Raw genomic sequence first — 12,465 nt, 5'->3', positions numbered from 1 at the left:
AAAGTTTCTCATGCTTATTAATTTAATTATTCATTGAGTTATACTCGTTAACAATTAATAAATTATTTTAAATGAGAAAGAAAGACAGCTTGGGTAGCAGGTTTCCAAACAAAGTGAAGTGAGGGTGCTAACTTAAAGTGTGTCTTGAGTTTTGTTATCGTAACCTTTTCAACGGGTAGTTTTGTGCATGGGTCCTTACGTATATTATGTATGAACTCTTTTGGTACGCATTTGATACAATGTATAAGAATGTTGACGACAAGATAAAATGTGAATTTGTTTAGTGAATAAAAGGTTGCGTGTGTATGCATTTGTTTAGTGAAGACAACAACAAAAAATGATGTCAGTCAGTTTACTTGACTAATGAAATCAAAGGGCATGTTTCTAAAATGAAAGCAAGTGATGTTACTTTCTAAGATGAGTGGTTTGAAGAAAAAGGAGACCATGTCGTGATTAAGGTTAATGATGGAACTAGTGTGGGTAAACTCTGGAAAAGTTTAACAACACAGGGGTTGGATTGGGTTGTTGACGAATCTATGGTAACATAAAAGAAAAGGAGAGGAACGACCTGTGCAAAAAACCAGAACAAGAACAAAGAAGATTGCGACGAGTGATTGCTAGCAGCTGCAGCGGGTGTCTCTTCTTGTCAGTGTTGATAGTAGAAGAGATTTGAATTTGTTACCTGGGAAACAGAGTTGACTGCGCTCTCACATCATATCTGAAATCGAAGTCACTTACTTACTTTGAGGTTTGTTGTTTCTCTTTTGTTGTTCTGTTTTTAATGTTTATATGACAACAATAGTAATTTTAAGTTGTGTGTTGTTAATTAAATAACAAGAAGAGGATTAGTGGGGTTGGCAAGGATAATTCTGTGATGGATAAGAACAAGAATTACAAGAAGAAGAAGCAGCAGCACAAAGCAGCTGGTATTGGTCAATTTCAATGGAGACCCGTCTCTGTCTCTTCTTCTTCTTCTTCTTCTAATATTGGAGGTTTGTTTTTCTTTCCTCTTTAATACACTTTTCATGCCTTCTGAAACCATTCTTCTTCATTATTTAATTACAAGACTAACCATTTTGTTTTCAAGTATTATGAGCAATTTCAATGCTGCATGCCATTATACTCTCTCTTTTCTTCTTCTTATTGATATATAATTCTTGCTACAACAATTAATCATAAAGCTGATACTTTTTTACTACTAAATGGACCTTATTGCTTCTCAGCTGATAGTTGACCATGGATCGGCCTTTGTCAACAAAGCAGTCTGTTTCAAAACGTTGTGTTTGTTAGAGTATATGCTTGGCGTTACTAATTGTTTGTCTTAAACGATCTGCACTCTGGTGTTCCTTATGAATTATTTAATGTAAATCTGCAGAATCCCTGGTCAAAGATGTTGCTTTCTTAGGAAACTGCCTCGCAGAATGTGCTGTTACAAAAAGTATCCTGTCTTGCATAGAATATCTGATGGTGCCATGTTGGGATTAAGTATAGATTTCTTCCCTAACCCTCCTGTAGTCTTCTCAGTAGTTCTTTAATGGCTTCTCTCAACTTTGATCTTATGTGTTATTCTTATTCTATTACTCACCTTGATATTACTGCATTGTACATGGTCCATTTCTCTTCTAATTCTCAAATTCCTTGATATATGTTGCTAGACTCTGGCTTTCCAAGATTTTGCGTTATAGCTGGAAAACTTTGTTACCCATTTGAAGATTGTATTGATCATCTCTATCATTTCCAACTGCTGCAAACTTTAAAATGAAACCTAAATACGGTAAAGATATGACGCTTAGACCTTGTGAAGCCCATTGTGAATTATGTCATTAAGTACTATCTACCTGCGAACACCTAAATCATCCAGTAATTATTGCTATCTTGTTGTTTTCTCTCATGTTTTTAATTTTTTCTATCTCATTTCTGTGTTTTGCTTTGAAGGTGGATGCTTCTCTGATTCAATTCATTAAAGGAAAAGTGTATGAATTTCAGCTCAACTTTTTTTTTCTTCTATCTTTAATTTGAGCATAAGTTACATCGATATTCACCTCTACTTATAAGCTCCCTACTCAGAGGATCTGCTCAAAAAAGGATTGAAGAGGAGATGGCTGTTAAGATTGTTTTTCCATCATCAAAGAATGAAGAATCAATTGGTAAGCTTTCCTGATTGAAAGTAATTGTCTTGCTTGTAAGCAAATGTTACAGCCAGTTTGTCACTTTGAAACTTCAGGGGTGTTGCCATGTCTTCCAGGATGGTATCGTGACCTGTGCTAATATGTTAATGCTTGAATTTGACAATTTTGATCAATACATTTGAACGTGGTGACCACAACTTTGGCTGTGATTGTTCACTACTTGACATGTTATCCTCTGCAGTCATTGAAGGCATTTCAACTGATTGTGTGACAAGAGCTTCAGAAAAGATACAAGCTATTATTGATGAGGTCAGTTACAAGTCATTGTGGGTTCAAAAAATTCACTTGTTCCTTCAAGTCATTCCATTATCATTTGACACATTTGAGACCTAGTTTGATGGTTAACTTTTCTATTAATTACTCCAGTAGTTCATAACTGACATGAATGTGCTGTAGTGAACAAATCCAATCAATATAGTAGTCTGATAAATGCCATGTTGATTGTTGAGGAGAGAAAGGTATGTGGGTTGGAAAAGGTGTGCTTCGCTAGTTAATGTCAAGTTTTGGCATCTGTCATTGGATGCAGGCGACACACATCTTCTTTTTTTTCTCTCCTTGTTTCCATCTAAAAATCTCGCACAAAAAGCATATGGTATTTTTTGGAGTGCTTCATTTGTTTTTTTTTTTTTTTAACATACATGCTTGACAGATTACTAATATTTTCTTCTCTGTGTGAAATCACAGGCAATTAAAACAGATCTCGACTACTCTCACTTTGTATCGCTTCCATTGGGAATATACCCTGAATTGGTTGATAAGCTAGTTGATTTTCAGAACTCCATACTGGGAATTAACTATGTTTCTGTAGATGCAAATGTGGAAAGTGATTATAATGAAGACACTTCAGACATCAAAAATAAGGGTCAAGAACTCATTGAAGGAGATGATGAAGCTGTTGAACTTAAAGCTGAAGATGACAATCATGTTAAAGTGGATTTAACTAGCATACCTTTTGTAAGTTATCCTCCTAAACCACGAAGGTTGCCTAATGCTTCTGGTAGGTTTTAAGTTCATCAGGTTAATTCAGAGATTATCCTGGTGTCCCCTATAATAGCCTATCGTTCTATACCCACTTTTTAAACTTTGGGCCCTATAAAATTGCTGGTAATCCATTTTCCCGTGTTCAAAGTCTTGCTTCCAATTTGTTTATTCTTAGTCACACAAAAAGATGAAAATAAAATGCTTACTTTACTGTTAGCCAATTTTACCTAAACTAATTTGCTTCCGTTTCTTTTGGCAATCACTTTTTTCCCTTCTCTCATATACTTTGAAATCTTATTGATTTATGCGTTACTTGACAGACTTTGGAATAGACAAAACCATATTCATTAAACCTACAACATTTCACTTGACTGTACTCATGTTGAAGTTGTGGAACAAGGAGCGAGTCAATGCAGCTTCAGATGTTCTAAAGGTATGTTTGTGTTAAATAAGGTTGGTATTATCTAATGGTGGTTCTAATAAATCACTGCATGTGTGTTTAGAGTATCTCATCAAAAGTGATTGATACCTTGGATAATCGACCTGTCTCCATCAGGCTTAAAGGGCTGGTAAGTAGAATATGTCTTGAATTAATTCTTCTTGTTTTTGGATCCACAGTAGGATACATTGGCCTTTCGAATCTCAAGCTCTATCCTTGGTAAATAAGTGTAAGATGCTTTGAAGTTCTAGTGGGTTGTCTTCTGAAAAAAGATGGTTTATTTAACATCAGTGTGATGGGTGGATTGCTGTCTTCATGTCCTTCTATTATGTCCTTAAGCCAGCTATCACCTACTAAAATTTATACTCTTATCCCTTGGTAGGATACCATGAGAGGGTCTGTCCAGAGCTCGTGTTCTATATGCTCCAGTTGAAGAAATCGGGAGTGAAGACCGACTTTTACGTGCATGTCGTATTCTAATTATCTAAGCATCAATAATCTGGTGCCACTTCACTCTTTGCTGCACCTGGAAAAAGAAAAGAGGAAAGAGAAAAAAAAATGATTCTTAGTTCCATTAGATTTGAAGGTGTTTCTTTCACTTGAATGGAGGAATCTTTTGAATTTCCTTAGCTTTCTTAGAAGTCATCATTGATGCATTTGTTGAGGCTGGACTTGTTCTAGAGAAAGATGCTAAGCATAAGTTAAAGGTATGTTACTGACCTTTTGACCTCATATGGTCATGCTTATATGTCAATGTTAAATTTGGAGGAATAAAAATGTTTCTACCATGTGCTTTGGCTGTCTATAGTTCTTTCTAACCTTTCAAGTAGAGCATAATGGTGTATTTTTTCAAGCAGCAATCATGGCATGCTTGCTTAGCTCCTAGGTGTTCAGTTAAATATTGTCCAACAATAGACTTGGTCACTCTTAAACCTGAACGTACTGGACCTGATGCATAGTGGGGTGGCATAGTTGTTTCAGTCTATGTTCCCGTTATTTCATATAGGTTTGGTTTTGGAACTACTAATATCAATTTATGTTGTCTCCTTAAAATGCAGTTGCATGCCACAGTGATGAACGCCAGGAACAGGAAAGGGTACTGATTTTATTTCTATTTGCTCGTTTTGCATTTTCTTTTGGGTAAAATTATTTTTTTTCCAGTCCATGTGCTATCTGTGTTCATCATTAGACTTGGTTTCTAAGTGTTGAAACTTCAGAATTTGTTCTTTAGTTACATTTTTATGATGCAGCAAAACATCAGCGCCCCCCCCCCCCCCCCATATTCTGTTCTGCCGATTCTTTTTACTTCTTTGGGATCAAAGAAGAGATTTTAAAAGGTTGGGAACTGAAGTCTAAATCTTAAGTAAAATCCTATGGACCTATTAATGATTTACCCTTTTTTCTTGGCCTACTTGGTATCTAGTTTTTATTTGGCTTTTGTTCATCTGTTTGGTATTTCTAATCTCTGATGAACTGAAAATCTCAGGAAGAGACAAAGCAAGAATGATTCCTTTGATGCAAGGGGCATATTCAAGCAGTTCGGATCAGAGGATTGGGGGGAGTATGTTATCCCCGAAGCTCATCTTTCACAGCGCTTTGTGTAAGATGAGAACGGATATTACCATTGCTGTGCTTCGATACCTTTTCCAGGGAAAGAAGCTTGCAAAATGTAGACTGATTGACGCCCATAGCTAAATTACCTTTTGGTAGGGAATAGTTAAAAGTATTAACTGCTGAAAATCTTCACAAATTTGGGTTGCTTTTATAGTATTTTAAAGATTTCAGCTTTTAGAACTACAGCAGGAGTAAGTATTTCAACATAACTTACCACCTCAATATACGTGTGGATTTAATCGTTAAATATTGTTTCACGCTGGGTAATTCAGCACACACTTTCAAGCAGCTGGGCTGAGATGAGATCAATGTCAAACTAGTTAATTTTGTTCTCCGTCCCTTTCATGGTATGATCCGGCAACTTGGAGAACTTGGTTAAACTATTATATGTCAACCGCTTCCACGATTAATATTTTGTTTTCCTTGGCCCCATCTAATCTGTAGGATATGCATAACGACATTGTTCTTAGTAGAACGTGGATGGCATCCTGTGATCATATAACATTATGCTTAACATTGTACGAGGATCAGTAATGTTAAAGATGTTGTGTTTTTTTTCTTCTTCTTTTCCTTGACAAAGTGGAGGTCTGAATTCAAGACTTGTTGAGGCTTGTTGGCATAAAATTGTCATTTTGAGGACGTGTGTTCCTTGAAATCTCAGAACGAGCTTTGTTCTAAATACAACCGAAAGGCGATTAGCCCCTCCTGTTAGCTGGGGAATTCCACATCTGCAACACTGGAGAGAGGCTTTACTCCACCCTCTAATTAGCAAAGGAAAGGAACGAGGGGGTGAGAGTTATGTCGGTAGGATGAAAGATCATGATCATGGAGGAGAAAAGACTTTCCATTCCCAATCTAACAAAATCGTTCCATTTCCGTGCAAGAGTATGAAAAAGAGAAGCAGACAGCTATCTGGACAACCCTCTATTTTAGAGACAGATTATCCAACAAAACATTTTCAATATTCATGGGGCAATTGCCTCTAGTAATTGATACTCCAATGTTTGCTATGATTAACGTACTTTAATGATTTAGACCTGCAATCCATTTTGATTTGGTGCACCGCCAAATTCAGAGATGAAGAATGGTGGTCGGCGTCGATGGACACCTCGCCAATTCACAACCACAATTCCATACTCTTTGGGACAAAAGAATCACGCAGTGGATATCCGAAGCACTTTTTCCAAGAGGTGAAAAGGGCAGAACTGGAAAAGTAATCACATGTCAAAAAAATTAAAAGATAGTAATGAGAAGCCAAACAAAACTCCATTTTTCTTTTCGAGAAAGTCTTAGAGATTCCTTCCTATGCATGTCCTTTTGCCGGCTACACATCTCACCATTGCATTTGCAATTACAATTATAAGAAAAGTTAAATGATGTGGGGAAAAGTTAAATGATGTGGGGGAAAGCAGTATAATTTTTCTCTAAGAAAATATTGTGGATAACATGTTTATTTGCATTGTGTTTTTTTCTTTACATATAGTTTTTTTATTATTATTATATTTTTTAAAACATTATTTTTATTGATTTTATTTTTTAAATATTAAAATGATTGAGAATTTAGTTTTATAAATTTTTTTTTTATTTCTATAAGGTTAGCGTGGTTTGCGAATTTGTTAAGGTAACCCAAGTTGCCCTAGTTTATGGATGTGGTGTGTTTTTTTTTTAATTGAACTTGACTTTTTTATAGTCTATTTTTTTCTTATATTGTTAAAAAAATAGTTTTAAAGAAAAACTATGTTATTAAACTTTATGAAGTGACAAAGATTAAATGATGTGGGGGAAACCATTATTCACCCAATACTCATTGCAATGTGGATTACAATAGTAATTCATAATGTTTTACTTTTTTTTTCTTTTTTTTTCTTTTTTTTATGATTTTTTTTCAAAAGTATATTTCATCTTTTAAAATTGAGATTATTGAGAATTTAACTTCATAATTTTTTTTTCTTTATATGAGGTTAGTATGGTGTACGAGTTTGTCAAGTTAACCCAAGTTGTCCTGGTTTACGAGTTTAGTGGGTTATTTTTTTTTAATTAATTGAACTTTATTTTTTTTATAATCTATTTTTTTCTCATATAGTTAAAAAATAATAATTTTAGAGAAAAGTCATGTTATTAAACTTTATAAAGTAACAAAAATTAAAGGGTGTGAGGAAACCATTGTTCACCCACATATATTGCACTGTGAATGATAATAGTAATCCATAGCGTTTTGTTTTCTTTTTTTTTTTGAATTTTTGTTATGCTTTTTTTTAAAATTTATTTTTGTCGATTTCATCTTTTAATATTAAGATGGTTGAGAATGTGACTTTTATTTTTGTTTGCTTTCTAGGGATAAGTGTCTCAAATAAGTGTTTATTTTTATGTTGGTGCTTAATTTTATGAACATTTATTTTTATCATATAATTAAATAAAAATATTTATAGAAAAATGTTAATAAACTCAATAGAGTCCATGACCTAGGTCGTGGAGGGGGTGAGATTGATCATTATCTCAATATTTTTAAAAAAATTATCATCTTGAAGTTTTTTTAAAAGCTAAATCATGTTTTTATTGATCATCAAGGTTGTATTTGGACCTATGAAATCGATTAATTTAAGTTGAGCTAGCTCTCACACGGTTTAATTAAAAACTTGAGTTAGATAAAGAGTTGAGTCTGGAGGCTTCAAAATTAATCCACTTGGTCATGTTTAATAACACTATTAACAAATTCTCAATGCTCTTAATATTTTCTTTTACATTTTAAAAAATACTAATCCAATCCATGGCAAAAGAGGACCAATATACTAGTTCAATAAAATTAATAAAGGAAAAAACTGTTCATTTCACTTTGGACCTAAATACAGGCATGTTATGAATCACTACGGTGCGCTTAAGCCTGCCCTTTTATTTTTTTTTAAACAATATTTTTTGTTTCGATCACTTAATGTTTTTTTATAATTTTGTTTATATTGTTATAAGCCTAACAACTTTGGTTTGCGTGCTACATTGTATTTGTGATGTCAAAATATATATATATATATATATATATATATATATATATATATATATATATATATATATATATCAATTGCTTTGTTTTAAAATAGAAGAGAGAAAGTCGGTTAATCATATTCTAGCTATAAAAAAACCAATCATAATACATAGGAACATCTTGCCGAGAAACATGTTGTTAAGACATTTTTTAATTTTATCTTGTCTAAAAATTTATCAAGACTTGAAATTTTTTTTCCCCAATTTAATTTTATAGTTTTGACTATTTAATGGATATTTGGAAGTTGAAAATATGTTTAATGAGGTGATTTTGAGTATTTTAAGGTAAAAAAAAAAGGGTTTAGAAAGTGGATTTTGGGTTCTAGAAACTTGACCCTAACTTGGAGATCACTTGTAGCTATCAAAATCTTAATTATTTGATGATGCATCATCTGTTTTATTAAAAAAAAAAAAAACATAAATTTAATGTTGCTTCATCCACCTATTTAAAAAAAATAAGGCAAGCAGACCTAGATTTCCATATGTTTCTTGGTATCTTTGCACCATATGCACTAGCTCACTCATCCATCTTGTATGCCTCATCTTTTTTATATATATTGCTTTTTATTTTTTTTATTGCACTATAAATAGAATAATTAAAATTATATCTAAGATATTATTCAATTAAATATTATTTGATTTTGCCATCATTTTCAAATAAGGGTTTTTTTATATAATGGTAGCAATCAATTTGTTAATTGCTATATATAAACTTGATATGCAAAATATTTTTAAAATGTTATCATGAATATTCAATGAAAATAAAATTTTAATTTTTTTTTATTATAAATAATTTGCATAATTTTCTTAGGTTTATTATTCTTTTTCCCTTAATTACATACAAAATATCAAAAATGTTTCTAAAAAAGCATGTTTTTCATCAAAAAAAAAAAAAACAAGTTCATAAAAAAGAATATTATGGTTTTGATTAAGAATATAAATTTTCTCTTTTTTATCTCTAATCTTTTTTTTTTTGAATTGTTGTTTTTTTTTATTTAGTATACTATATTTCTAATGAAAAGAATTATTTTGCTATCAAGAAAATTACATGAATTAAAAAATAATTTTGATGAAATATATATATATATTCTTTTCTATAAATATTTACTTTTATTATTATATAATTAAAGAATTCCATGGACAACTCAAATCTAAAGACAATTATTTTATGTTTTGCCAAGCTCCTCATTTATATAATAATAATAAAAAAAAACCCCACCAATGTTATCCACTTATTTTCCAAAATAATCCCCCAACATCTAGCCCTTTTCTCTCTCTTTTTTTTTTTTTTTTTTTGTGTGTGTGGGGGGAGGGCATGGTCGGTGCACTTTGTGGCCCTAAGGTAGTCAAGCCCTTATCACCTCCTTTCTTTTATCGTAGTTTTCTCTCACCCATGGCCCACTTTCTTCTGTAACATGAAGGCTGGAAGAATCATTGATGTGCATCCAGACATTTCTAATAGGACAGCACCGTGAAAAGACCTTATTGGATATGGATGGAGCCATTGTACACAGCACATTCCCTTCTTCATCCTCCAAAAGAAAAGAAAAAGAATTATGCAACTCATGACTCCGTTTATATATTTAACTACAATTCTTCTCCCATTTCCCGGAGTTCCCCTTCAGCTATAGCCTGTTAATTCTTTCAAAGATGGCTAGAATAGCCTTTGGTCGCTTTAATGATTCTTTCAGTTTAGGCTCTCTCAAAGCCTATCTTGCTGAATTTATCTCGACTTTGCTCTTCGTTTTTGCTGGTGTTGGCTCAGCCATGGCTTACAGTTAGTATTCTCTTTTCCACACCCTGCTTGGTAATAGACTGGAGAAGATAATAAACATGGCTTACAAACCACAACGATCTTTTTTGCTTTTTTAATTATGATCATAGTTAAAGGGAACTGATCGTAACTTAATTACATGATGATGTAATTAACTAGAGTCTTTATAACTCATTGTTGCTCGAGGATGAAGAATATCCTCCTAATTAGACATAGTGCTAGCATTAACAACAGCCATTCAAAGAATGATGATGCAGTGCTGCCTGTGATTGTAAGTAAACTAACTACAAGGATCTCACTGTTGCAGATAAGCTGACAGGTGATGCAGCTCTTGATCCAGCCGGGCTAGTAGCCATTGCTGTTTGCCATGGATTTGCGCTCTTTGTTGCAGTTGCTGTTGGTGCCAACATCTCCGGTGGCCATGTCAACCCTGCTGTCACTCTTGGCTTGGCTCTTGGTGGTCAAATGACCATCCTCACCGGCATATTCTACTGGATTGCCCAACTCCTTGGCTCCATCGTTGCATGCTACCTTCTCAAAGTTGTCACCGGAGGCTTGGTAATAATGTTATATCTTATTATTAACTGAATCACTCTGCTGAGACCTCCTAATTATATTATATACAAAATCTTCCATGCATTTTTACACTAGACCTCTTAATTATCACACTCCTCGTGCAGTTTTCAAGAGAGATGTGATTTATTTATCTGTCCTATTATCCATGTACAAGTACTTGAATTTATTTGTCCCTGAAGCTTGACTTTCTATAATTACTTGGTTTCACAGGCAGTCCCCATCCACAGTGTTGCAGCTGGAGTAGGAGCCATTGAAGGAGTCGTCATGGAGATCATCATCACGTTTGCCTTGGTTTACACTGTCTACGCAACTGCTGCTGACCCCAAGAAGGGATCCCTCGGCACCATTGCCCCCATTGCCATCGGTTTCATTGTTGGTGCCAACATCTTGGCTGCAGGCCCATTTTCTGGTGGGTCCATGAACCCAGCCCGATCCTTTGGGCCAGCTGTGGCTAGTGGTGACTTCCATGACAACTGGATCTACTGGGTTGGGCCTCTTATTGGTGGAGGGCTAGCTGGACTTATCTATGGAAACTTATACATCACTGATCATAGTCCTTCGTCCTATGAGTTCTAAGTCAGTCTAAAATAAATTACTCAACTTGAGCTTCACTGTGCCGCATTTGTCTTTGTAAGAAAGAAAGGGAAGCAGATTATGCTATTCTTCCTTTTCGTTGCTTTTTTTTTTAAAAAAAAAAAAAAACCATTCATCAAGTCTATCATCATGTTGTCAAGAACCATTTGCTTTATGAGAATGAAGGGAGTGTGTGGATACTTTTTTTTCATGTCTTATTATTGCTGTTTCCTTTCTTTCTCTTTTTTTCTGTCTTTTTTTTTTGTGCAACTTTAACCGTCTTTGGAATAATTAATGATATTCTAGTAGTTATTTAAATTAATTTTTAAATAAAAAAATAGTTACAAATATAAAAAATTCCCGACTCATAAAAAATATAATAAAATGAACTTAATAAATGACTATTTCGATACAATAAATTACTTTATGATGTATTAAGCACTCTTACAATGTTCTTATTGTTTCTACTACTATTATGAGAATCAAATTCTCATATGCAAATTTTATGACACAAACTTCAAAACACCCAAGTCCATGAGCAAGAGACACTCGTCATAATTTTGCAGAAATGTATACATGTTGCAGCAGAGAATATAATGTTGGTTTGACATACATGTAAACAAAAGTTTTATATCCTTAGTTTGATACACATATACAAAAAGAAATAAGGAGTTATAAAGATTTAAACAAAGCTATCATGAAAGAAATTGCATCATACCTGGTTTCCTAAAGCTGAAAACTTATGGTGTGACAGTAGAAAATTGAAAGAAGAAGAATTGGATCTGTGGAAATTACCACAAAATCTCCAATTATCTCAACATTGTTACTTTTGTCACAATGTTGATGTTATTTCTGCTTTCTTCTTCTTCTTCTTCTTCTAGTTTTATAGGAATCTCAGCTCTTACCAAGATGAATCTCTGTATTAATTAAACTTTGAAAGAAATAAAAATAGCATGAATGCTACTTTAAAATTTGTGTGATATGGTAAAAAAAAAAAAGTTGAACAGGGAAATTTGAATTTTAATGTAATTATGCCTACTATTTAGTTTCACGATTTTGCATATAACTTTCAATACGACCGTTTGGATCAGACTGAGAATTTCTCAAGAGTTTCTAGACATATTTTTCTACATTAGGTTAAAATATCAAGTTTATTGAAGTTTGGTAAGGTCTTGCAATACAGGTCAGAAGATACAATACAAATTTTGTTATCTATTACCTTTTGACTTGTGAACTTTCTATATGAAGATGATTCATTTTCTTATAGTGCAAGGATATTCAAC

The 12,465-nt window shown here is 33.3% G+C and overlaps 1 protein-coding gene and 1 pseudogene across 1 annotated transcript; both read left to right on the top strand.

Annotated features, from left to right (window-relative positions):
* Positions 1–431: 431 nt before the first annotated feature.
* LOC18096832 (uncharacterized) lies at positions 432–5,509 on the top strand (annotated as a pseudogene).
* A 4,212-nt stretch (positions 5,510–9,721) lies between these two features.
* Positions 9,722–11,393, top strand: LOC7478410 (aquaporin TIP2-1). The gene is made up of 3 exons (XM_002303264.4): positions 9,722–10,036; positions 10,341–10,591; positions 10,820–11,393. Exons 1-3 carry the CDS (start codon positions 9,910–9,912, stop codon positions 11,183–11,185), a joined length of 744 nt encoding a protein of 247 aa, XP_002303300.1. The 5' UTR covers positions 9,722–9,909; the 3' UTR covers positions 11,186–11,393.
* Positions 11,394–12,465: the final 1,072 nt, after the last annotated feature.

This window comes from Populus trichocarpa, chromosome 3 (assembly GCF_000002775.5).
Source record: "Populus trichocarpa isolate Nisqually-1 chromosome 3, P.trichocarpa_v4.1, whole genome shotgun sequence".
Lineage (NCBI taxonomy): Eukaryota > Viridiplantae > Streptophyta > Magnoliopsida > Malpighiales > Salicaceae > Populus > Populus trichocarpa.
Note: the sequence above shows the minus strand (reverse complement) of the source record. Positions and strands in the feature narration are given on the sequence as shown.

Coding starts and splice junctions, on each gene's coding strand:
- LOC7478410 (XM_002303264.4), top strand. CDS start 9,910: ATGGCTAGAATAGCCTTTGGTCGCTTTAATGATTCTTTCAGTTTAGGC. Junction 10,037..10,340: donor TGGCTCAGCCATGGCTTACA/GTTAGTATTCTC, acceptor TCACTGTTGCAG/ATAAGCTGACAGGTGATGCA. Junction 10,592..10,819: donor AAGTTGTCACCGGAGGCTTG/GTAATAATGTTA, acceptor TTGGTTTCACAG/GCAGTCCCCATCCACAGTGT.